This window comes from Helicoverpa armigera, chromosome 4 (genome assembly GCF_030705265.1).
Source record: "Helicoverpa armigera isolate CAAS_96S chromosome 4, ASM3070526v1, whole genome shotgun sequence".
NCBI classification, from domain to species: domain Eukaryota; kingdom Metazoa; phylum Arthropoda; class Insecta; order Lepidoptera; family Noctuidae; genus Helicoverpa; species Helicoverpa armigera.
Genome location: NC_087123.1, coordinates 13,556,181 through 13,582,407, shown reverse-complemented (window position 1 = coordinate 13,582,407; position 26,227 = coordinate 13,556,181). Strand labels below are relative to the sequence as shown.

The window sequence follows — 26,227 nt, the reverse complement described above, 5'->3', positions numbered from 1 at the left end:
TTAGTGTTGGTAGTAGTGGACGGGTGCGACGTAGGCGGGAGCGGCCTTCACGAGCACAGGGGCGGCGGAAGGGGCGGTGTTGTGCACCACAGCGTTGAAACCGTGGTGGTCGTCAGCGGAGTACTCCACGGTCCTGATGGAGCCGTCAGCTTCGTGGAAGGAGTAAGAGCCCTTCACAACATCTCCGTCGCGGACCTCCTGCTGGGACTTGTTGTCACCGGTGTGACCGTCAGCAACAGAGTAGTTGTACTCGTATTTGGGGTGAGCCTGTGATGAAAAACAATTGAGATATAAGTTCATGACAAAATGTGGAGGATTAAATTGTGTTATGTTCCTTGAGTACTTTTAACTTACGTCGAACTCCTCAGCATGGGCTACGACGGGGGCAGCATGGTAGGCAACTGGGGCAGGAGCGCCATGGTAGGCAACGGCAGGGGCGGCGTGGTAGGCGACGGCGGGAGCAGCATGGTAGGCGACGGGAGCGGCGACGGCCACGCGCTGGGCAGGCTGGTCGTGACGCACGATGTTCTGGGAGGACACAGCGGCGGCGGAGGAGTAGTGCACGGGGGCGGGCAGCAGACCTGCCTGGCACACCGCCACCAAACCACAGAGAGCTACGATCTAGAAAAATAATCATGTTATGATAATTCCTGTCTTTAATCCTTATACCATGCGTGTTTGCTAGGTGTAGTACTTACTTTGGAGAACATTTTGAGATATCTACTTGAGTGATCAAATGCTTAATGATAGATTTCGATTTGTGCATTTGGTTTTTATACTAGTTGACACTTGATTCAGTGTAGGCCGTAGAGGTCGTCAAACTAGATTTTTGCAACCTTACGCAGCGTTGGTTTTGCGAGTCACCCTTTCACTTCAAGGTTCCATCCAAAAAATTAGGGTGAATTACAGTGAATTACAATTAAAGTTGAAAAAGAAAAAAAAGTGTTTCATGTCCGTGGTCCGGTAAGCCCTGATGCTAAGCATTGTTAGAAGATCAAGATCTATTGTGAATGAAAAGTAAATGTTTACTTTCGTGAAGGCATTTCATTCTTATTAACTTGACACGGATGCAGCTTAAATCATCTTTTATCGATTTAAAAGGCCGATGACAGTTCTGATGTTAGTTATGTATATAAATCAATATTTATTTCGTTAAAACAATTTATTGTACTTTAACAGCCTTACTTATAAAAATCAGCTAATCATCTTCTAATCATTGTTTTAACAAATTACTACTTAAAGCTTTAAGTAGTGATTAAATTATTTTGACCTATAAACGTTGCTTAAGCATGTCTTAAGTAATGAACAGATAATGTCATAAAAACATACTAATTTCTCAACACTACCGGAATGTTGGTAGCTTAAAAAAATATTTGTCGTGAAAACGTTGTGTAATGGCAACAATGGCATCCGTAAAATATAAAATTAAAAAGTTGAGCTGTCAATAAACCGGAAATGAAAAATCAGCTGGTAAGAATCCAGCCATTTTGCTAATTAGTGGGTTAAACAAGGGTGTGAGGCTACTTAATTTGACAGCTAATTTAAGACATTGCTAAGAAAATGATTTAGTTCAGCCACGTTTATAAGTAAGATTTTTTCTTAAACACCCCTTAAGTATAACTTATTAGTTTATAAGTAAGACTGTATATAATTTAAATATGGAGATATCTATAGTTTTTTTAATCAATCTGATTGTTCCTCTTGTTATATCGGGTGTGTCGTTCACAATCACATTAAATCATATCACATATACTTTATGATATTCTATGGCGAATTGTAAAAAAAATAACCTAATCCATTCAGTGGTTTAACCACAGGAGTCATTTTTCGTTTTTATAATTTACAACATCATGTGTAAAGCAGAGATAAAGTTAGGAGTATCGTATATTTTGATCAGTTGACAGCTGTCAGTTTTCAAGGGAGAATTTCAGTTGTTTGTAATGACTGACTTTTATATGGTGTTCTAATTTTTGCACATTTTTATTCCATTTACTTTGCTTGAAAAAAACATTTTTTTATTTTTACGTATTTTTCTTTTAACTTTGTGTAAATCGACATATATTAACCAGTATATTAACGCATTTCATTTAATGTGAATATGAACGACACACCCGATATAAAACAAATAAAAAACGCAATAATTTAAAACAAAACTTTGTAGTGTGATATAAAACTGATATCAGACGCTTCATTTTCACTTCATTTTACAGCTTTCGCTTTAATTGAAATTCATATATCTAAGCATACAATAAAACACCAATGCGGAATTAATTAATTTAAGAAAACGATTATGGATATTAGCGTCCTATATTTCGACATGAGTGAATGCCACGTGAAAAAAAAAATTAACGGTCTGAATACAAAAATCACTGTTCAGACACATTTAGCCATTAAACTAGTCTATTTTTAAGACATTACACAGGAAAAGCCGGTTAAGCAGTTGATAACCTCCTTGGTCTTATACACAACGTCAGAGATTTGTGAACCTATGCATTTTACTGTTTAATTGGAGTTTATTCTGTTTAATGGATAAACAGGTAGGTCAGGCGCCTTCTTGTTAGCTAAATAACGTATGACAGGTGATTCTAGGCTAGCGATTCCTTTTGAAAAAAAAAATCTTAATTTTGCAGAAAGACCAAGAACGAAAAGTCCATAAATAAATACATCATCATAAAATTCTATTTATCTGGCTACCCATTTTGCTACATAAAGTTATCATATAAGCTTTTACAAACAATTGGAAGGAAATTGAGAAGTAATCAGTGAGAATAATCGTAAAGGTTTAAAAATATGCATAACTGACTTTTTTATACTTACTTTATCTTGATTATAAGTAATTGTATGAGTTGATGATATAAAAGGTGTGTGTCATAGTTCAATCAAAGTTCAGGTGGGTATCACGTAAATAGTCTAAGATCCAATTGGAAACAACTTTGACCCATATGTTATTGGATGAAAAGTATTTTATGTCTGTAATATATTAAATAAATTATATATCGCTGGTGGGTTGGCTAAAAATCTGGCCAACTATTTTAGTAAAAAAATATATAATGTACTCATAAGGTCATTTCTAATCATATCGACAAGTAAATTATGCAATTTCTAAACTAATCTTTCCTATTAAAGCCATGTTGTATATCACCTTGAGTGGAATGCCTAAACATTGAACGGAATATTAATAAGGCAATTAAGACATTGACATAAAATTATAAATTAATTCTTATATGACATCTTTTTCGTCAACTGTTACAATAGCTCAAATATAAATATCGGATCGGATTCTCAAAGGGTAAATTAAATGCTGTAGTTTAAGTATCGAATTTCTTCTGTATTTAGCACATAGTTAACAACAATATTATACACCTAGAACAACTTTGGCTTTTTAATGATGGTAGTACTGGATGGCGGGAGCAGCCTTCAGGAGAAGGGGGGCAGCTTTGACATGTACCGGGGCGGCAGTGGGAGCGCTGTTGTGCACCACCGCGTTGAATCCGTTGTGGTCATCAGCAGTGTACTCGACAGTCCTGACGGAGCCATCAGCTTCGAGGAAGGAGTAAGAGCCCTTCACAACATCTCCGTCGCGGGACTCCTGCTGGGACTTGTTGTCACCGGTGTGGCTGTCAGCAACCGAGTATGTGTACTCATACTTGGGGTGAGCGATTTCCTCTGGTTGGGCGGCGAGAACCTTGGCGACGGGGGCTGCGTGGTAGGCGATGTGGGCGGGGGCGGCTTGGTAGGCAACGGGGGCCGGGGCGGAATGGTAGGCGATGGAGGCAGGAGCGGCGTGGTAGGCGACAGGGGCAGGGGCAGCGTGGTAGGCGACGGGGGCAGGGGCAGCGTGGTAGGCGACGGGAGCAGCCAGGATCTTAGCCACGGGAGCAGCTACGGCGATCTTAGCCAGGGGAGCGGCCTGGGCATGAGCCTCATCGTGACGCACGATGCTCTGGGAGGACACCGCGGCGGCGGAGGAGTAGTGGGCGGGAGCCGCGAGGAGACCAGCCTGGGCCACGGCCACGAAGGCGCACAGAGCTACGATCTGAAAATTAAAAAAACACCGATTATAAAATATCACTTTAACACTTTTAAATGCGTCAAATATATTTTCAATAATACAATTTTCAACTTACTTTGGAGAACATGTTGATACTTTTGTGATCAAAAGGTGAAGTGATAATCTATATTTTGGAGCTTATCTATTTATAACGGCATGTTGCGTATTAACTTATTCTAGTATAAGTAGTGGAAGTTGTCAAACAAGCTTTAGGCGACCTTGCTTCAGGTTATATGGTCACACTATCAATACGTTCACTGAAGGTACATCGTTGATTGCAAGAAGTTTCATAAGTGGAATGTCATTTAACTATAACATAGAATTAATATTAGACAGATTTCGATTAATATGTAGGATAAGAAGTCCAGGTTCGTTAATTTGAAACCAGAATAAGACCAATATTTTTATACTTTACGATTTATTTAAAACTAGTCCTGATGGGAACAACAAGGAGGTTACAATTATTTATTTGTTTTTTCTAAGGGATATTAACTCCGCTTCGCTTCGCCTGCACACTAACCTATCCAAATCGCAATGCTCTCAATAGGGGTGTTTTCTTAATGTTTTTTTACATAATTTTTTCCGTTGAAGTCTTCATTGGATTTGATTTGGTTAAACGATCTTATTTCACCATCTTAGTTATAATTTTGTACAAGTAAAATGGTATATTTTTTGTGAGCTATTTATTTCACGCATATCTCAGCCATTTTAGGCATTGCATTGCATACCTACTTAGGATTAATAGACATAGACGAATTTCATAGATTGCCGTTACTCTGCAGATAACTATACTGATGTAACTGGGACGAAATATTTTTTATTTGTCAGTACACTAAAGGTTCCATTTTACTCTGGTAGATATGTACACTATCCTCGAATAACATATACTTCAGGGCCGGGAAGAAATTGCCCTGGGACGCTAATGAAACTGCGGACACCAAGTGCCGCAAAATATACAAATAATATTGGCTGGGATCGGCATGAGCATTTAAAAATTAACGAAGCCTCTTTCAATTGCCGGGTAAAATATTGGACGTCACGAAATCTTCTCCAACAATGAATATCTACGACTAAACATACATAAATGTGAACAGTTTCTGTAGCCTACAAAGATTTTACAAATCAAACGAGCAATCCATATTTGCAGAGTATATTAAATTCATAAAGTGGTTCAGAACATCAACATCAACAATTTTCTATTGTATAAGATTTTCCTATTTGGTGCAGTCTTTTAGAACATTACTTACATTATGTGCCTACAAGTTTCATTGCGAAAAATGGCTTTATCATTTAACGGTTGCTGATATTGAATTGATAACGCCTGTAGTCGAATTCAACCAATCTATCAACGGACCAAAAAATGGACATCAAAATAGAACGTATTATACTTTACGATATTATTAATATTTAACGAGTATTTTCTAACTTTTGAGGCGTATAACTAAAAAAACCCTGAAAAGCAAAAAAAAACTTTTCTTAGTTAGTAAGTCAGTGTCTAATAGATGTTCCTGAGTTTATACGCCACCGACTTCTAGGCCGATGCACTTAAGAAAAGTTTTTTTTTGCTTATCAGGGTTTTTAGGAGTCGGTTTTATGTTTTTGTAAAAAGTTTTTTATTTTTGGCTTTTCAGTGACAAACATGGTTGTCACTACGCGCATTTGTGGAAAGTTCTCGTCAAAGCGAATAATATAAGCCCAAACACGAGGTAGTTTACATATTCAGTTGTCGAGTTCCCTCGTCCTTCTCCGGTCTCCATCATCAGGTCAGCTCCAAACCTTCACAGTTGCAAAGGTCTCGTCAATACAAATAATATAAGCCCAAACACAAGGTAGTTTACATATTCAGTTGCCGAGTTTCCTCGACCTTCTCTCGTCTCCATCATCAGGTCAGCTCCAAACCTTCACTGTTGCATAGTGTTATCAGAAGTACACCTCATTGTCAAGTTTTTAACCTATGCACGCCTACAATTTTCGAAAGCTTCCCTCGATTTCTCAGGGTTTCCATCATCAGATCCTGACCTGGCGATTATGGGACCACCGGGAAGATATACCCTATCAAACAAAAAAGCAAATCGGTCCAGGCGACTTCGAGTAATCGGTGAATATACATAAAAAAAGATCCCGACGAATTGAGAACCTCCTCCTTTTTGGGAAGTCGGTTAAAAATAAGTAAGAATCTGCATCATGCGATCATGAAGTTTCTTTTTCCCTTAACTGTCGGTATGAAATTAAGTCCGCTGGTTCAATTATAGGGAAATTAGTTCCCTAGAAATTAGGACTGGGTTGATTCAATATTTTTATTGTTTTGTTCTGTTTCAACAATGAATTGTGGCAATAAACTGACCCATTTCTCTTCTAAGATTATTCAAAGACTATATTACTTTCTTTAATTCGTCGTGCCTAAGTTCAAATTCCTTTAGACGCAGGTATCTGTTTGCAATAGCAGCCAAGAAGGCTCTTGCCCTACCTTCTTTATGACATCTTCGCACATTTTCCTTCCTCCATGAAAGTTACCTACCAATTTGGGATATTAGGTTATGATGAATTGATATAACAACATGTTTATGGAACTTATTCGTATATTGCAATAAATAGTAACTTATTTACACTATCAACATAGTTTTGTAGAAAACAATATTAATGCGTATTTTCAGTCAGGTATCTTAATGGTGGTAGTAGGGGGCGGGCGCGACGTAGGCGGGAGCGGCCTTCACGAGCACAGGGGCGGCGGTAGGGGCGGTGTTGTGCACCACAGCGTTGAAACCGTGGTGGTCGTCAGCGGAGTACTCCACGGTCCTGATGGAGCCGTCAGCTTCGTGGAAGGAGTAAGAGCCCTTCACAACATCTCCGTCGCGGACCTCCTGCTGGGACTTGTTGTCACCGGTGTGACCGTCAGAAACAGAGTAGTTGTACTCGTATTTGGGGTGAGCCTGTAATAAAAACGATATTTTATTTTACAATGTATCTTTAAATAACAAAAAAATATGTAATAGAAATAAGCAGTAATGCAAACTTACGTTGAACTCTTCAGCACGGGCTACGACGGGGGCAGCATGGTAGGAAACGGCAGGGGCGGCGTGGTAGGCGACGGCGGGAGAAGCATGGTAGGCGACGGCGGGAGCAGCTTGATAGGCGACGGGGGCGGCGACGGCCACGTGCTGGGCAGGCTGGTCGTGACGCACGATGTTCTGCGAGGAGACAGCGGCGGCGGAGGAGTAGTGCACAGGGGCGGGCAGCAGACCTGCCTGGCACACCGCCACCAAACCACAGAGAGCTACGATCTGGAAAAATAATCATGTTATTATTATTCCTGTTTTTATCCCAACTTATACCATGCACCGCTTCCAGCTGTAGTACTTACTTTAGAAAACATTTTGTTGATTTGTCTTCTGTGTACAATCAGTGACTGATACTCAGGACACACGTCCAATATTTTTATATCATTTTGCCGTCCAACTAGAGCAACTAAACGACCTTGTCTAGGTCATAATATTTAGATAGGTTTGACATAACAGACATTCGCTATTACTTTCATGAGTTAGAATAAGTATGAACAAATGTAAATATCATACACAAATAGAAATTAATATCGTGATGATAATAAATAAATAAATACGTAAAAATCGAAAATACAGCCGCCATGACTAGTAACTAAACTGACTAAGGAGAACAGAAAAGACAGAAACCTATTGAGCAATCGCGGTATGAGGACCTCCTACATAGGTACACTAACGAGACATAGAATATCATGACGAGACATGAATCGCAGCCGGCTTTTTTATAAAAAGTATGTTTTATCTATTAAAAATAAAATATAGACTAAAGAGGCATTTTTAACTTGATTACCTATTCCTAAAAAACATTATAATATCTTCTAAATAAAAACACGCTCAGCAAATATTTCTGGTGGTCAATTTTCACGTGGATTAACGATTGGACATGATGAATAACATCGGTGTGAAGTCGGTCTCAATACATATTTTTGTTCATGTTGTTTATTATGATTTCTATTGTCTCACGGAAGGGCATTGTAATTTTATCTGTGCAGCTATTGTTCTTACTCTTGTTTAGATATTTTTGTTTTGATACTCAATTGTTTAGCAGCAACAAGCGCTGTGTCTCAGTGAGACAGCCTCATCGTACTTCATGACTTTTGAGAAATATTTAAGAAAAGCGAAACGTACCTTTAAAGAAATTTAATTATACCGATTACAATGTAAAACAACATGTATTCTTTTTGGTTGGTTATTATTTTGGTACTCGTAAAACATAACAAAACTTTAACCCAATCCTTAAAAAGCAACAACGCAATTCAATTATTAAAGCATGAATCAGAAAACACAGTAACTTAGTACGTGTGTTTTGAGTCAATGTGCATAAAAAATATATTTGGAAATTTCTTAAAAAAACTATTTCAGGTGACTTATTTACAAACCCATAAATTATTATCTTAAAATATCTGAAACCTTATATACTAAAAGTAATTAAGTACATTATTATTGTCTAGCCAAGTTCATAAAATATTCACTAGAAAACTCCGCTGCCTAACAGAAAATATTAAACTGACATCAGAATAGTGTTCTGTATAATATTTTCATATTTCAATTATAAACTATACACCCTCCCAATCCACTTTAATTATTTACATACCCATTTCTGTGCAGAATAGAAATATTATTACCCTATTTACAAACAAGGAGTAATGGGGAACGCACATCTATCGTAGCCGAACGCGCCTAAGATTTTATTTTTATATTTCAACATAATAATGGCGTCCACGGTCGATTTCGACCACGGCGGCAGTTCTCATATAACGAGATCAGCCAGCTGCGCAGGACAAATTATAGTGCACGAGCATTTGCGCAAACACAAGTGCACTCACTATTCCTTTATTCTCATAGCCCGATGGGATCGGAGAGAGATCAGGCGCAGGACCGACATTAACGTGCTCTCCGATGCACGGGTGAATCAATCACCAACTTCCAACTACGGGCTTCTTTGTGAATGTTTTAGAAACCCCACAAAGCGATTTCGACCCGACCCGGGATTTCAACATACACTACATCTAAATACATAAATCGGCAACTGTAGGTAAGCCAACGTTGAATCTGACATCATTCGAATTACGAGTGTACCCAATATTCTATCTGTCGATTTGATGTCTGAGATTGAGATTTGGCATTAAGTTATTTCAAATTTCAATCTCCAATCGCAATACAACGGAGAGATTGATGTGAGGTTGTGAGGTTTTACCAGTTTGCGAGATTTCCCAAGATTTCACTGTTCATTTGGCGCGCACGATTCCAATAGATGTTTGTTCATCACAAGTATCAACATCAATCACATTAGTTGATAATAATCAAACTCCAGCCAACAATACAGGTTTGCATCATCAAATGACGTCGGTCATCAGTCGATGATAGAAACCGAATCTAAAGCCGAATCTAAACTGATATAATTAGTCATCACAAAAAATATGTAAAATGAAATACAAAAGTTCCTTTAAATAGAAAGTAATATTAAAAAAATATCTACTTATTAAACTTTGTACAAACGATGTATAAAAATATTAAATCACAACTTTGTTGTAGTGTCTGTCGTTGTAATGCAAATAAATAAATCGTACGATACACTAGACTATTTTTTTAGGCTGGAAATGTGGCCTGGCAGGCTAAATTAAAATATCGATTCCGCAATTCTAATGATCACCAAACATATCTCAGCTTTCATCAGCAATGATGATCGATATAATTATATAAATAACAGTAACTCATAATATATAAGTAACAGATACTCGTATTATACATAATACATATTTACAATCTTGTCTATGGAATGTTTTCTGCCATTCGGACATGAAAGATTTTTTGGTTGTTCTTGATTGGAAATAGCAAAGTTTTCTGAACTGGTAAAGCTTGAAAAACTGGTGGGATGTATGCTTGTGAATGGACCGGTAGTCTGCCAAAGTTAAGTGAGTAAGTGTCAGCAAATGCTGGAGACTTGGGAGGTGTTTGTCCAGGACTGTACACTCTGGCAATGTTAAGGTGTAATCTGTGAAGCTTTGCGAACGGTGAATATTGACGCTTTATTTTTTCTACTTCTGACCCTGTATCCAATCTGTAATAATAATAAAAAAACATGTTCAAGCTTTTCGGAGTTATGGAAAAATTAAAAATAAAACATTGGTGATAAAAATAAGTATGAATAACTTACATATTTGGATTTAGAACGTAATGCTGGCTGGGTATACTGAAGGGCTTGGCCACAGTCTCAGGGAGATCAAAAGGCATCATTGTCGTAGTCAAAGGATAAGCATTTGGGTATCCGAAAGGTTTGGGTATCAGATAGTCCTCCTGAAATAATTCATAGTTCTGTAAGTATTTCTTATCGCTGTATTTACTGAAAGAGCATACGCAACCACGTTATTTGATTCAACTTATATTAAAATAGTTATATTGTACCCACTCAAATTATATTGCTTACCTTGAATTTGTCGCTCGGAATTATTCCTGTCAAGTCTCTATATACAGCATTGTGGCCTGGACTTCGGCTGACAGAAGAAAATATATCCATATTATATCCTGGATTGTAGCATTTCATTGTATCCGAAAGTTGACCTGATACAATACGTGGCTCCAAATGGGCCTTAGCATACGAACTTCTGACGTTTGATTGAAATGGTTCAGTTGGTCCCAAGGGTGCGGCACTCAGAGTAGGCGTAACTTTTGTATATTCCGCGGCTGCATTTTTATTTCTATGATTGAGTCGTCCATGAAGAGGTGCGTACTGCAGATTCTGGTAAGGGCTCGCTACAAGTTCTGCCGGTTCTATCGGACTAACAGTACTGGGATAATTATGGCCTCGTTTAAAGTTCATAGGAATATCGTGTCTAATAAATCTTGGTTCACCTCGTTCCTGTTTAGGCTTTAGCATTTTCTTATTCGTTGCACATACCGTAAGTAATGAAAATGTGATTATTGTTAAAACCTGAAAATGTATACTTCATTAAGTCCAAACTAAAGTCATGATTAGGATTTCTAATTAGTTTTAAGTAAATGTTACCTTGTAAGTCTTCATGTTAGGATCAGCCTGTATTGATATCCAGAACAAACACTTATTGAATTCTTCTGTTGAACACTTGGATCAAATTAAACTGTTTGCAAGTAATTATTTGTTGTTAAAAAACAAGTTTTCTTTCACTTTTATTAAACACTATTTGAAGACAAACGGTATTGTCTCGGTTCAGCGCGCGCGCAGTGTGTCTGCTGACTGGTTCGGAAATACAACTGGCCACATACATTTAGAACAATGTTTTCATTCACATCCAATGATGTCAAAGAATACGCTATTATTCTATTTCCACCTATTGTTTGCATACGCTCAAAGGGATGTCATTACGTCACTAAAGCATAGCTTCATCTGAAGAATTTCAAATGAAAACAGTTTTATGGATAAACGATTGAAATACTCGTATGTTATTGCGATCAAATGTTATTATAATACTGCGTATTTTTACGATTAACATGTTACGGACTTCAGAATTGACAAAATATTCAAGGGATTGGTATACCTATGTTTATCTTTACAAAGTAAGTTTTATAAAGTTGTGAAATATAAAAGCATACTTCATGTTTGCAATATGTGAAGTTCTCATATTTTTTTTTAGTATTATGTAACGGTTGTCTTAAGTGTGTTTGTTTGGAGTTTTAGTTGTGTGGACACATAATAGTGTGTAATAATTTATCATGAGTCATTACTATGCAGATGACAATGAGTATAAACATTACAAAGATCAGGTACTTAGCCCGTATCAGACCGACTGAAGTATTTACTAAATAATAAAATATTTACATGTTGTGCCTTTGTTATTTGGCCGGAAAATATGCTTACGTCAATCTTATGCTAAACAATTATGATAGTTACGCCAATTGTCTTATATTACACTGCATTGTTTACATATGGAGTAATTTTACGTTTTGTTTTGTAATGATATGTTTACTCTATTTGAGACATGGAACTAAAAATCGTAGTTATTTGATGTCCAATGATTTCAATTCCGAAGGAGCTACTTGTTATGACTGTGGTCGTGTTTTAAAAATATATTTTGTATGTACTGGTAATAAAGTAAGAATATACAATTTCATAAGAAGGTTTTAGCAACTTACTGCATTAAAAATATAGTTCTAGTGTCGGCTCAACCTCCTACATTAAAATATAAATCATAATTTAATTAAATAAATTGTGTTTGTTGCGAAAACGAATTAGCTTACAGACTTACTACCATAAATATTAGAAGATAAGTTGTTGACACGGCTGCGTGGGTTGAGTGCTCGAGGCAAAAATAATGGATTCAAGACATGAAGGCAAGCGATATATTTTTTTTATAATTATAATTTTTCATTTCATAAATTTTAAATTTTCGTTTCATGACAAGTTATTATTATTTACATATTAATAAAATCTTTTCTAGTAAAAACTAAAAAATCCGATGTTTTTTTTATTATATACATAGGTAATCTTCGAGTAAAATCAACTTTTTTCAATCAAAATAACAGAACAACTGAACCGAAATTAAAACGTAATAAGTATTAATTTTGTGAATTTAGTTTCTTACCGCTTTCTGTAACAACTTTTATTGTTAATATTCTACGGTTTCTATTGCATATATAAAAAAAAACTCTATTTCAAAGTAAAGATTTGCAGGATCAATGTACCGAATAATGTAAAATCGCTATCTCCTCTTGCTTGACCCATACAAACAAGTCCATTCGCCCGAATGCATTGTAACATATTCAAAATGAGTACTATAATATAATCAGTGACGTGGGACCCTGACCTTAAAAGTAGGTCACAAAACCTTTCAATATTAATATAGTTATTGATAAGCTCTAAAGTTCTTTTGTATGTAAAACAATATGGGACGTATGTTATCTTATAGAGTTTTTACACACATAGGCCCTTCTTTTTTATGTGAAATCATGAAGTTGCAGCCCTTTTTGTGGGCAGTACCCTCAAAAAGAGATGTTAGTAATCATGATCCATGCAATTAGAAGGAAATAAAGAGTCAATTCAAGTTATTAAAAGTAAGTTTGTAAGATTCAAAGGGTGAAAATCGTTACAAGTTGAGTAATAGAAAGGATTCATATTTACCTGTTCTAAAAATAATTGATTTTTAAACGGTTTTATTTAGCTCACCCCGTTTGTTTTATTATTTATTCATTCTTTCTTGGGTCAAATTTAGTAATTCAAATTTCACCCTCTTCCTGTCAACCGATTAATCTGAAATTTTGTATACACCTTTAATTCCGATGACAATACAATATAGTAATATCAATAACATTGTAGATCCAATATGGCCGCCGGCACAAAATGGCGGATAACGTAGATTTTATCAATCCCATCAATATGGGTATCAAATGAAAGGGCTCAACAAGCAGAATACAATATACTATAAAAAATTGAAATCCAAGATGGCGGCCGCTACAAAATGGCGGACGACGTAGGTTTTATCAATCCCATCAATATGGGTATCAAATGAAAGTTCTCAACCAGTAGAATACAATGTACTATATAAAATTAAAATCCAAGATGGCGGCCTCTACAAAATGGCGGATAACTTAGGTTTTATAAATCATCGTATCAAATGAAAGGGCTTCACAAGTAGAAAACTGTCAGTAACTCCAGCGGGGCCCAACAGGGCCAAGGCCTGCCTGGGCTGCGAGATTGTTCGAAAGAGTTACCGCGGCCCTGGTACATAAAAGGCCTACGACGGAACAAAACGGTTTTTAGTCAACAGTCTGGCACTCCCTCACCGATGCTGACCCACAGCAGGAGAGGTCATGTGATGATTTTTGGGGTTGTTACAAAAAAAAGTATCTGGAAGGGCTATATATTGAGGAATTAGATTGTAATAAATTGTCAGGTAAGAGACCGTGTAATAATGATGCACTAAATGAATTAGATAGAATGAGGAATATTCGGTAGGCATTTTCATTAAATACTAAAAACTAGAAAATAAAAAATCGGTAAAAAAACTTTTAAGTTAAACGGTTTTATCTTATGTGTACTGAAAACTAGAAAATAAAAAAAATAGTTACTTACCTGTCAACCTACGTAGGTGGTCCCGGTCATATTAAACTAAAATAAAAACGTGGGGCCCCTGTGAAATCCTACCTATGGCAAAGCATATCGTTATACTTTGGTAAATCATGAGCTCGGCGTTCGCTGGTGAAGCCGCTACGGCTGATTATTTATTGTCAAAATCTCCAGTTACGATTATAGTAAGTCGATCCAATCGAAAGTACTACAGCAATAGTTAATAGGCCCCACGTTTTTATTTTAGTCTAATATGACCGGGACCACCTACGTAGGTTGACAGGTAAGTAACTATTTTTTTTATTTTCTAGTTTTCAGTACACATAAGATAAAACCGTTTAACTTAAAAGTTTTTTTACCGATTTTTTTTAAATCAAATATTGACCCAGACAACATAACAGGTGTAACTTCTATATATACATTTAATATGTACGGTTTATGAATGAATGACTCATCCTCATTGATATTGCAATGAAGACGAGTTAAGTTCATAGACCGTATTTTGAGGTCAAGATGAGATCCATGACATTAAACCGCGCATAAATGTGCACGGAAGATTATATCAACAACACGATAGTATTAATATTGCGATTTTAAAGGATTTTCAAAATAAATACATTATGAAAAAGGTTCAAAAAATCATTCTTGAAAAACAGGACAAATGCAAGACAAAAACCCATTGTGTGTTTAGTCCGCGTGGCCAAAATCACACAAAAAAAATTGTCTATGCAATAAAATATAATAATATGGGATTCTTCTAATAATTAGATTAATCAAGGGAAAACATCGATAGTGCAACTCTGGCATCATTTTTAGGGTTCCTATTGTTCTCGCTCCTCTGTCCGTCCCTCCGTCTGTCACCAGGCTGTATTTCATGAGCCGTGATGGTTAGAGAGCTGAAATTTTCACAGATGATGTATTTTTGTTGCCGCTATATACTGAAAACTAGAATTAAATACATATTTTGGGGGGCTCCCATACAACAAACGTGATTTTTCCCCGTTTTATAAATAATGGTCAGGCTCGCGCACGAAGGGTTCCTTCTTCGTGCGCGAGCCTGACTCACACTTGGCCGTTTTTTCTTTGATGCGGTAAAAGCGCTTAGTCTCCACTTATAACAATATTCAGCTTAGCTGCTCACAATAACGAATACATTATTTGATTGCTTAGTTATTATAGAAAGCGTTTAAAATAAAATCTTTGCAGTCGCTCCGTGACCCGTCGACCTTGTCTCGCCCAAATGCAAACTCAAGGTATATAAACCGATCCTAACGTATGCAACGTATCAGTTGTTCATTTGATAATCTAAACAACATGTTCTCCAAAGTGAGTCTTTAATTACACTAAGTTTAAATACAGATATATCTAATCATTTATTGGTTCGGTACTAAGCAAGATTTTTGTTCTATTATAGATTGTTGCCTTGAGCGCGGTGTTCGCGGTGTCAGCGGCTGGTCTGCTGCCCGCAGCCCACTACTCCCCCGCCGGCGCCGTCTCCTCCCAGAGCATCGTGCGCCACGATGAGGCTCAGCCCTCCGCCCACCTGGCTCACCTGGCTGCCCCCATCGCCCACGTCGCTCACGTCGCCGCCCCCGTCGCCTACGCCGCTCCCGCTCACTACGCCACCCCCGTCCACTACGCCGCTCCCGTCGCCAAGGTGATCGCGCCCGCCCAGAAGGTGCTCGTCTCCGCTCACGCCGAAGAATACGTAAGTATTAGTACATCAGATGGTCAGCTATCGTGCCTATACAGATGTGCATATCTAACCTGTGATGTATTGTTTAGGCTCACCCCAAATACGACTTCTCGTACTCCGTGGCTGACGGACACACCGGCGACAACAAGTCCCAGCAGGAGTCCCGCGACGGCGACGCCGTGCACGGCGAGTACTCGCTGGTGGAGGCTGACGGCTCCGTGCGCCGCGTGCAGTACACCGCTGACGACCACAACGGCTTCAACGCGGTGGTGTCCAACTCCGCGCCTGCGCACCACGCGCCCGCCCCCGTCGCGCACGCCGTGCATGCCCCAGTCCTCCTCGCTCACCATCATTGAGTTAATTATCTAGTCATAGCGAAATAGTGCTGTAAATAGTTTAGTATTTATTCATACTGAAATAAAACAAGCAAAACATAAATACCTTTTTATTTTCTGAAAGACGATTGTTATTATGAGATAAAGATTGTTATGATCAAGTATAGCGCAGTTCTGTGTTTGCCTTCCATCAATCATCAAGCATACTAATTTTTTAACTCATCTAGCATGCCAGGTACAAGACAAATGGTGTTCTTATACGATTGCAAGCTTTTATGCATTTACCTTGCTAATAAATCAAATCATCATCAATAAAATGATTGCCAAAGTTTGTTAAAGACATTATGAAATTTTTGTCATATCATCATATGCGATGTTTCTGATAATATAATCACCCGAGCCTTCACCAACTATGTTGGGGTCGGCTTCCAGTCTAATCGGATGCAGATGAGTACCAGTGTTTGACAAGGAGCGACTGCCCTATCTGACCTCCTCAACCCAGTTTCCCAGGCAACCTAATACTCCTTGGTTAGACTGGTGTCAGACTTACTGGCTTGACTACCCGTAACGACGACCAAGGATGTTCAATGACAGCCGGGACCTACAATTTCACGTGCCATCCGAAACACAGCTGCGATGTTCCTAGTGTTACTTATATTTCCGATGACCTCGACGTTCCTGATGCACCCCAAACTTTCCCCATAATCCAAATAAGCCCCACGTCCCCTGGTACTTATCTATTCTTGCTCAACTACAGTTCCTTTTTTGGATTTTTGTTTGGCTAATGGCTGGTCTAACTAAATGACTACGCTCTTTTTTTAATAAAATAATTTATCGTGTATAGTGAATTTATTTATACATTCTTAAACTATAAAAAGAGGAACGGGAAAAACACTCCATGATGATTCACACGAATATGCAAAGTTCGTGTAAAATACAGAGTTAAAAACAAAGTTTGGTAAAAACTGCTGGTACCTAGGTATTCATTCAAATTTACAAGTGATGAAACAGTGAAAAGAAACAAATAAGTTTTTAAGGCAAATATCGTTTTTTTCACGTCTTTAACCTTTAAAATAGGCTATTTGATAATCTCATGATTGTCAGCATTCATAGATGGGAGGATTCATAGAAGAGCATGATCAGATTTCTTATTTTGAAAGTAGTCATCATAAATGTAAATAAATTACAACTCTGTCTAACCTATGTCATGATGAAAGATTTTACAGAGCACTTTATTCCATTATAATGCAAAATTATAAATGGCAGTCAAGTTCTATTGAACAACGAATTTGGAAACTCTAGATTAAATTATTCGTCAAAAATGGCGCAACGTGCAACTTACAATTACAGTGCTAACACCTAAGTAAACTAAATTAAAGCTCTTGAAGAGTATGTACTAAGTTACTACACAAATTACATAATATATTCGATTCCAACATATTTGCCCTGGAACTAAAAATTACTTTTGAGGTCAGCACGTCAAATAAAAGTAAATAGAAGACCATTTTATAGCAAGTTATGTCAGTTCATGGAAAGAATAATGCGAAAAAGTATTTGTTACGTTCCTCTCGTGTATACTCGGCCATCATACTGTGTACATATATTTTGTTCTTACAAATAAATTATTCAACTCCAATACAATTATTGCTATTATTCAACTTTAAATGCACGTGCTCATCATTGGGTTCAGTGATCTCATGAAGCACATAATAACTTCGTTACTGGCAGACAGCGTGTCGCAATATGACGCTGCCATCTTCACGTTTATGTATCGCAAACTTATGAATGAGTGACTCATCTCCGTTATGTAAAGATGAGTTCGAAGACCGCATCTTGCGGTCACGGTGATGCATCTATAAATACTAAGCTAGACAGATAACAAACCAGATTCCTAGCATTACAGAACCAAAACCAGTTTTGTTTTCATTATTTTGATCATATTTTATTAAGATAAGGTATATTCCTAAGATCTTGATCTTTACTATGCAAATTACTAATTTAGCAAGGCAAAAATTACGAAATGCGAACAAGCAATATCTGTCACAATTCATCACTACAACAACTAGACTAAAATAAATTGTGCAACAAATTACCTAATGGTTTCCTACGGTTAATGTTTCTTATTAATACAACATGTTTGGTAGGTACGTACCGAGAAAGCTTCCAAATGATCTATGAAGTCACATCGTGACCCGTCGACCTTGTCGCGCCCAAAATATTGAGCGCAACATATATAAGCTGATCTTAACACATGTTGTGCATCAGTTGTGTGTCAGATAATCATAACAACATGTTCTCTAAAGTGAGTTACAAACAGAATTAATAAAAAAAATAAGGAATATGTTACTGCTAGTTCAAGCCAGTGCTAAACATTATGTGAATTGCAGATCGTTGCCTTGAGCGCGGTGTTCGCGGTGTCAGCGGCTGGTCTGCTGCCCGCAGCCCACTACTCCTCCGCCGGCGCTGTGTCCTCCCAGAGCATCGTGCGCCACGATGAGGCTCAGCCCTCCGCGCACCTGGCTCACCTGGCTGCCCCCGTCGCTCACGTCGCCCACGTCGCCGCCCCCGTCGCCTACGCCGCTCCCGCTCACTACGCCACCCCCGTCCACTACGCCGCCCCCGTCGCCAAGGTGATCGCGCCCGCCCAGAAGGTGCTCGTCTCCGCTCACGCCGAAGAATACGTAAGTATTAGTACATCAGATGGTCAGCTATCGTGCCTATACAGTTGTGCATATCTAACCTGTGATGTATTGTTCAGGCTCACCCCAAATACGACTTCTCATACTCCGTGGCTGACGGACACACCGGCGACAACAAGTCCCAGCAGGAGTCCCGCGACGGCGACGCCGTGCACGGCGAGTACTCGCTGGTGGAGGCTGACGGCTCCGTGCGCCGCGTGCAGTACACCGCTGACGACCACAACGGCTTCAACGCGGTGGTGTCCAACTCCGCGCCTGCGCACCACGCGCCCGCCCCCGTCGCGCACGCCGTGCATGCCCCAGTCCTCCTCGCACACCATCATTAAGTTCATCACTAGTCCTACGATACCTGAGAGTTCGATATGAACATGAATCGTTGTAAATAGTCTTTATTTATTTATATTAAAACTAGCAAATGAAAGTTATGCCGTTTTTGATTTCCTTCAGTCTACCCTTAAAATTATCATGCAGACTGTGACAGCCCTGAATTTAGATTCAAATCGTTGCGTAAATATGCATACTAAATTATTGCCTGCAAGAAATATTTGGCAATTCATCATATCCTATCAGACTTGTATTAGAGCAACTCATATTTTCGACATAAGGCTATGCTTTTGATAAGTTTTTTGTAATCGCGTCTCTTATTTATTTATTTGATGCACAATTTTGTATAATGGCGGACTTTTGTAAAACGCCTTAGGCGTTTTCTTCCAGTCTACCTTTGGGTATTGGAGAAATAGCAGTGGTAGGTGCAATTTTTTTAGAAACACAAAAAAATCTCTCTTCTGGTGAATTCATTTCACTCAACTAGTTTAAAGAAAATCAACTTATTGATACCTTTACGGTTGGGAGAACCAAAACTGTGATATGTATGAACCTAGACTATTTTTACACTATCGTAGTACTCCATCGGACGTTGCACTCCGTCTGTGGTCGTATAGACGTGGGTAGGTACTAAAATCTTATTTAGCTGCTTTTTTATTGTTCTACTTTTACCTTGAACGGTCCCCTCTTCCTAACTGTGCGGCCCTACCTTTAGCTGAAAGCTATCCGTAACGACGGAGAATCTGATCTTTAGTTTAGTTTTTAAAGCACGAATATGATCCCAATATTTAAATGATTTCCCATTCAAAGATTATAAATAGGAGTAATGTAGAACAGTAGTAAGCTAGTTGATCCCTTATTTCTCGCACTGTTTTTGTGCCATATATATTTATTAATGTTTGTAGTACGTTCTACACAATATTGTTATTATAACTTTTGATTGAAAATTGTCATGCAAAATTGTGTAAACCATCTATTAAGCACATATTTATTAAGTCTCATTACCAAGACGCGAATACGAAGCGTTAGAAAACTGTCGCCTGTATCTATCTTCTCATCTTGAGTCCGATTCTTCTGAAAATAATACTGCAATTAGGTTATTATATTTACATGCATACTATAAAAAACTACATATTATTTTTTCTGTAAGTAAATAATTTTATATTTTTTTACAATAAAAGTCGTGTATCCTCATCAAAAGGAATAAAATAATCGGAAATAAAAAATGCGAACGTTTGAATTGGGAACCTCCTCCTATTTGGGGAAGACGGTCAACAATAATAATTCAACCCTATGCTTTCAAGTCAGATACTGTTTCAGTTTTCAGCTATTAAGATACCCAAGAGTTAGAGTTACGGGTAGTCAGAAGCCAGTAAATCTGACACCAGTCTAACTAAGGGGTATCGGGTTGCCCGCGCGTAACTGGGTTGAGGAAGTCAGATAGGCAGTCGCTTCTTGTAAAGCACTGGTACTCAGCCGAATCCGGTTAGACTGGAAGCCGACCAAAACATAGTTTGGGAAAAAGGATCGGAGGATGATGATCTTGATTCCCATCAAAGTTTTCAATCGGTCTGATACAGGCCAGATCTTTATACTGATTAATGAGCCCAAACAAACTATTGGACGACTAAAAGTTAGCGGCTTTCTTAACTTTTAACACGCTCATTTTGAAAAATAAAGTTTAAATTGATCAGTGATCAGTTACAACTTTGTACGACATATTAAGATGATAAATAGTTCAAAGTGTATAATTACACAAACAGTACATTGAGGACATCATAAAAAAGGTTAAGTGAACAAAAAACGGTTACTATTTTTAATTAATCTTTATTTTAGGTAATAAATAATGAAATAAAACTGTAGTTTTCAGTACTAATTCTCAGGTATCATTTTGATAGGACAAAGACATAAGTTAATGATGGTGAGCGAGGAGGACTGGGGCATGCACGGCATGCGCGACGGGGGCGGGCGCGTGGTGCGCAGGCGCGGAGTTGGACACCACCGCGTTGAAGCCGTTGTGGTCGTCAGCGGTGTACTGCACGCGGCGCACGGAGCCGTCAGCCTCCACCAGCGAGTACTCGCCGTGCACGGCGTCGCCGTCGCGGGACTCCTGCTGGGACTTGTTGTCGCCGGTGTGTCCGTCAGCCACGGAGTACGAGAAGTCGTATTTGGGGTGAGCCTGAACAATACATCTCAGGTTAGATATGCACAACTGTATAGGCACGATAGCTGACCAAATGTACATATACTTACGTATTCTTCGGCGTGAGCGGAGACGAGCACCTTCTGGGCGGGCGCGATCACCTTGGCGACGGGGGCGGCGTAGTGGACGGGGGTGGCGTAGTGAGCGGGAGCGGCGTAGGCGACGGGGGCGGCGACGTGGGCGACGTGAGCGACGGGGGCAGCCAGGTGAGCCAGGTGCGCGGAGGGCTGAGCCTCATCGTGGCGCACGATGCTCTGGGAGGAGACAGCGCCGGCGGGGGAGTAGTGGGCTGCGGGCAGCAGACCAGCCGCTGACACCGCGAACACCGCGCTCAAGGCAACGATCTACAACACAAGTTTAATATACGTATAACCAACATAGCCACTTCACTTTGATTTGCACATGTTCAGCAACAGGTTTTTAGGGTTCCGTAGCCAAAATGGCAAAAACGGAACCCTTATAGTTTCGTCATGTCCGTCTGTCCGTCTGTCCGTCTGTCCGTCTGTCCGTCTGTCACAGCCGATTTACTCGGAAACTATAAGTACTACAGTGATGAAATTTGATGGGAATATGTGTTGTATGAACCGCTACAAAAATATGACACTAAATAGTAAAAAAAAGAATTGGGGGTGGGGCCCCCCATACATGTAACTGAGGGATGAAATTTTTTTTTTCGATGTACATACCCGTGTGGGGTATCAATGGAAAGGTCTTTTAAAATGATATAAAGTTTTCTAAAAAACATTTTTCTTAAAGTGAACGGTTTTTGAGATATCAGCTCTCAAAGTCGTAAAAAGTATGTCCCCCCCCCTCTATTTTTATAACTACGGGGTATAAAATTCTAAAAAAAATAGAGGTGATGCATGCTAATTAACTCTTTCAACGATTTTTGGTTTGATCAAAGTATCTCTTATAGTTTTTGAGATAGGTTGATTTAACTGTAATTTACGGAACCCTTCGTGCACGAGTCCGACTCGCACTTGGCCGGTTTTTTGTTATTAATTTGACGTTTTTCGAACACTTACTTTAGAGAACATATTGATGTGATTATGTGAGGTGCACAACTGATGCATTATATGAGTTAAAATCGGCTTATATACTAGTGGCAGATTGGGCGTAACAAGGTCGACAGGCCAAAGTTGTTTTAAAGTTTAAAGCTCCTCGACGTTCATGAGTCGTGATGTCTAATCGATTCAATGATTGTTTCTAATTCATACAACATGATTATTTGTTCTTTGAAGCAGTTATATACATCTTTTAAATATTTGTAAAATATATGAGAATCTTTTAAGTATATATAAATAATGTTAAGATAATTGAGAGATTTCATAAAAAAATATTGGTCCAATAAACTGCAAAGTTTATCACGGGTTCTATAACGGGTCGCTAAGGGTCATGTCATTTCAGTTTATTTATCGTGCAAGAAAATTCACCAGCAAATATATTACTTTCCTAAAGAGACAATGTTATGGCTAAAATTGTCAAATAGGTATATGTAAAGTTAACAGAATCAGTTAATTATATTGTGTCTTAATTGCCAACAATGCAAGCCGATTCTTTCATCTACTACTACCTACTGAAAAATTCTTTCTAGATTGAAAAGGTTAAAAAATAAACGCAACAGGTTCATTGAGAATAAATAGTACTTTATTTAAGTTATGAGCATTTTGTCAACAAGTCCCTAACAATGGCAATATAGGAATGTAAATAAATAGTTCTTTAACGTCTTCTATGGGAAATTAATGGTGATGTTTGTGCTCTTCCACGTGTTTGGTCGTTTGCTTCACGGCCGCAGAGAATCTGAAAGAATAGTTTAGTATAATAAAATAAATGTTATTTTAAAACTTTTCAATAACAGATACATAATTGTGCTGTAATAAGCTTGAACTTAGTTCTATCTTTTTTACGTCTTGAACTTGGTATTTACAATGTAGATCTTGAGTCAAAGGAACCTTAGCTCAAAGCAAGTAATATGTATTTAAATCAAAAGCACCGCGAAGTGTGTCCTACTTCTTCTTAAACTTTAAAGCACATTAATTACCCTGCTTCGCTTTACATGAATAACTGAAAAACTATTGGCTGTTATTTTTCAGTATTTAATTGATTGAATGCGCATTCTCAGCTTATAGCACATTTCATTTAATTGTTTATATTATTTCTCATTATAAAATGGTTTCTTACCCAACATGTTTATCAGCAGCGTATTCAACAGTGCGGACGGAGCCATCAGCCTCGTGAAGACTGTACACGCCCTTCACCTTGTGACCGTCACGGGCTTCATGCTGGTACTTGTGGTCACCGGTGTGAGGGTCCTTCACTTGGTACTGGAACTCGTATTTGGCGGGGCCCTGGAGATACAAATAGTTAAACGTTAACGAAATGTTCATCATAGTTTTGAAACAAAGTTCTTGCTACTGTCCTAAATGGGAATAGTTTTTTCAACATGTTATCAAAACTAGGTATTTTGGTAGTTGACAACGAGTCAATTTCAATACTTTTAACGAACTGTCATAAAATGGTTAGCCTCAATGCAATTTGTACGAAAATGTGAAATATGACGTCACAGATTTTTCACATCAGTCTGTGTACTTATTTTCCTTAAGACAACGATAAAAATTAATATACATGTTTTCCATCAAAACGATAAATGTAAGTGTTATTATTTTAAGACGCTTTGTCAAATGAATATGATAATGATTTTTATTTGGACCTAGTCGAATACCCAATTGGTTAAGTAAGTTATACTTGCAGATTGGCTATCGAAATCCTTGGGGGGGTGAGCAGGTACGTCGTGGCGGGCAATGTGCTGTGAAGAGATGGCGTGCTTATGATCGTCGTGGTGAGATTCCTCTTTATGGGCGCTCTGCACGTATTGCACAATGGGCACAACTTTCACTGGCGCTATAACTTTAGTAACAACGGGAACTTCCTCGTGTTTCTCAACCACCGGGATGATTCTGACATGGTGTTCGTGGGTCTGTTCGACTTTCTTTGGCTCGTATTTGTATTCCTTTTTGGGCTCAACTTTGTGTTCAACCTTATGTTCCACTTTATGTTCTACTTTGTGCTCAACTTTGGGCTCGGATTTGTGCTCAGCTTTGTGCTCAACTTTGTGTTCGCTCTCTTTGTGGTCGTGATGCTCTTCTTTTCCGTGGTGTGCTTCATATCCGTGGTGAACTTGATGTTCATGGTGCACTTGGTGCTCGTGGTGTACCTCGTGTCCGTGATGTTCTTCTTGTCCTTTGTGTTCCTCGTGGCCATGGTAATCACTTAATCCATGATGTTCTTCATGTTCCTTATGTTCCTCGTGTCCATGGTAGTCTCCTAGCCCGTGGTGCTCATCATGTCCTTTGTGATCGTGGTGGTCGTCGTGATGGTTGTCGAAACGAACGATGCTTTGAGAAGAGTAAGCATGTTCTACGGCCTGGCAGGCGCCTATGAAGGCGATCAGAGCAACGAACTGTAAATAAAACAATAGAAAACGTTAGACTGTTGTTAGTTGCTGATATAAAACTTGGTAAGTAATAACTTCGGTTGTCTCATTTAAATTGTATGTTTTAATTTGGAAAAATATGATATTATAGCAATTGAATATGATTATTATCTTACTTTAAGAAACATTTTTGCAATTAATGTTCGAAATGTCTCTGAAATCCCTTGGTTGACTGATGTTGAAGTAAAATTGATTGTCCAATTTATACTGTTTAATGTGCAACCTGATCGTATCAAAGGCTTTGCGAATCCGGTTTTCTTTATAATTTGCTCCAAAAAATGACATTTCGGTGAATGAAGGACAGTAACTTTCGTGTTGTAGATAATTTTGGAAATTCGAGACTTACGTGTCACGTAGGTCGTCGGAATCGGCATCGAGTTATTCAATAAATTACGTTGAATCGTGGTTGACCGCATAAGTAACCGGTTCCAATTTTCGGTCAGTGTGTACAATGTCAGCGCCGATTATACGTCAGGCGCTTTGAGTCACGATCATGAATATTAATGAACTATACTTGTTCGGCATTAAATGAAATGCAGACAAATTGAACTGGAAATGTTAATTGTTAGATAATACTTTGAGTAAATTTAAATCCAATCAAATAATTGTTGTAAGAAGTTGTACAACCAAGTAAACAGTAGCGGTAGCTATATCTTAGTGCTTTAGTACCTACATTAAAAAAAATATCCTGGCCTATTTTTACTTATTCTGCTGCGAAAAATGGACTGTAACTCTCTGTAACTATAGGTTGTATAAAGAAATCACCCGGAACACGGTAAGACCGCCTATTACTATCATTGCAATTGGATCTTGTATGTATCTAAGACTTCTGTTTCATCAGGCAAGGATAGAAAACACAATTTGCAATGTAATGATGGTTTTTTTTTCTTTTAGCACCATTGTTTATGTTTGAGATAGTTTTTTCCCCTGAATATCACCTCAGTGAAACATGCTGTACCTATGATAACTATAACGGGCAAACTATAGCACTGTCACTTTGCTTACTACTTAGAGTTAGGCGCAAAGTTGGTACCTTAGACAAGAGACAGGAGCATTGTTTTGTGTTATCATTGTTTCTACAAGACTGTAGTACAATCATAGGCTATTATGATATACAGGATTGTTAGAAGCACCTATAACTTTTGATGTATCAACCCATTCTTTAAAGTCGAATTTTGCAACAACTTTCACCACATATAATTGCTACTGTATAATTTTGATATTTACCTGTCATAATGCGCCTTACGTGCATTTTTTCTTGGAAGCAAGTTCATAACCTTGCGAAAACTGTATCAAGCTCTTTTTTGTATAAAAGGTATATTCATTTGGGA

The 26,227-nt window shown here is 38.3% G+C and overlaps 7 protein-coding genes across 7 annotated transcripts; 2 read left to right on the top strand and 5 right to left on the bottom strand.

The window, feature by feature from the left end:
* On the bottom strand, window positions 1-4,186 carry LOC135116809 (cuticle protein-like). Its single transcript, XM_064034382.1, has 5 exons — window positions 4,128-4,186; window positions 3,385-4,036; window positions 699-739; window positions 355-621; window positions 1-267 (listed from the first exon to the last, which is right to left on the bottom strand). The coding sequence occupies exons 1-5, from the start codon at window positions 4,137-4,139 to the stop codon at window positions 1-3; spliced, it is 1,239 nt and encodes a 412-aa protein (XP_063890452.1). The 5' UTR covers window positions 4,140-4,186.
* Window positions 4,187-6,621: 2,435 nt separating this feature from the next.
* On the bottom strand, window positions 6,622-7,341 carry LOC135116620 (cuticle protein 8-like; the record flags this gene model as incomplete). The annotated part of the gene is made up of 2 exons (XM_064034381.1): window positions 6,622-6,981; window positions 7,069-7,341. Coding segments are annotated over 2 exons (540 nt in total), but the record flags the coding sequence as incomplete, so codon positions are not given.
* Window positions 7,342-8,282: 941 nt separating this feature from the next.
* Window positions 8,283-11,694, bottom strand: LOC110375233 (uncharacterized). The gene is made up of 3 exons (XM_049847355.2): window positions 10,535-11,694; window positions 10,265-10,404; window positions 8,283-10,168 (listed from the first exon to the last, which is right to left on the bottom strand). Exons 1-3 carry the CDS (start codon window positions 10,982-10,984, stop codon window positions 9,880-9,882), a joined length of 879 nt encoding a protein of 292 aa, XP_049703312.2. The 5' UTR covers window positions 10,985-11,694; the 3' UTR covers window positions 8,283-9,879.
* A 3,756-nt stretch (window positions 11,695-15,450) lies between these two features.
* Window positions 15,451-16,269, top strand: LOC135116821 (cuticle protein 8-like). The gene is made up of 3 exons (XM_064034399.1): window positions 15,451-15,472; window positions 15,561-15,854; window positions 15,932-16,269. Exons 1-3 carry the CDS (start codon window positions 15,461-15,463, stop codon window positions 16,196-16,198), a joined length of 573 nt encoding a protein of 190 aa, XP_063890469.1. The 5' UTR covers window positions 15,451-15,460; the 3' UTR covers window positions 16,199-16,269.
* A 2,176-nt stretch (window positions 16,270-18,445) lies between these two features.
* LOC135116822 (cuticle protein 8-like) lies at window positions 18,446-19,301 on the top strand. Its single transcript, XM_064034400.1, has 3 exons — window positions 18,446-18,479; window positions 18,565-18,858; window positions 18,936-19,301. The coding sequence occupies exons 1-3, from the start codon at window positions 18,468-18,470 to the stop codon at window positions 19,200-19,202; spliced, it is 573 nt and encodes a 190-aa protein (XP_063890470.1). The 5' UTR covers window positions 18,446-18,467; the 3' UTR covers window positions 19,203-19,301.
* Window positions 19,302-21,084: 1,783 nt separating this feature from the next.
* Window positions 21,085-22,524, bottom strand: LOC135116820 (cuticle protein 8-like). Its single transcript, XM_064034398.1, has 3 exons — window positions 22,429-22,524; window positions 21,454-21,747; window positions 21,085-21,379 (listed from the first exon to the last, which is right to left on the bottom strand). The coding sequence occupies exons 1-3, from the start codon at window positions 22,474-22,476 to the stop codon at window positions 21,113-21,115; spliced, it is 609 nt and encodes a 202-aa protein (XP_063890468.1). The 5' UTR covers window positions 22,477-22,524; the 3' UTR covers window positions 21,085-21,112.
* Window positions 22,525-24,113: 1,589 nt separating this feature from the next.
* On the bottom strand, window positions 24,114-25,072 carry LOC135116808 (histidine-rich glycoprotein-like). Its single transcript, XM_064034380.1, has 2 exons — window positions 25,013-25,072; window positions 24,114-24,863 (listed from the first exon to the last, which is right to left on the bottom strand). Exons 1-2 carry the CDS (start codon window positions 25,022-25,024, stop codon window positions 24,114-24,116), a joined length of 762 nt encoding a protein of 253 aa, XP_063890450.1. The 5' UTR covers window positions 25,025-25,072.
* Between the last annotated feature and the right edge of the window lie 1,155 nt (window positions 25,073-26,227).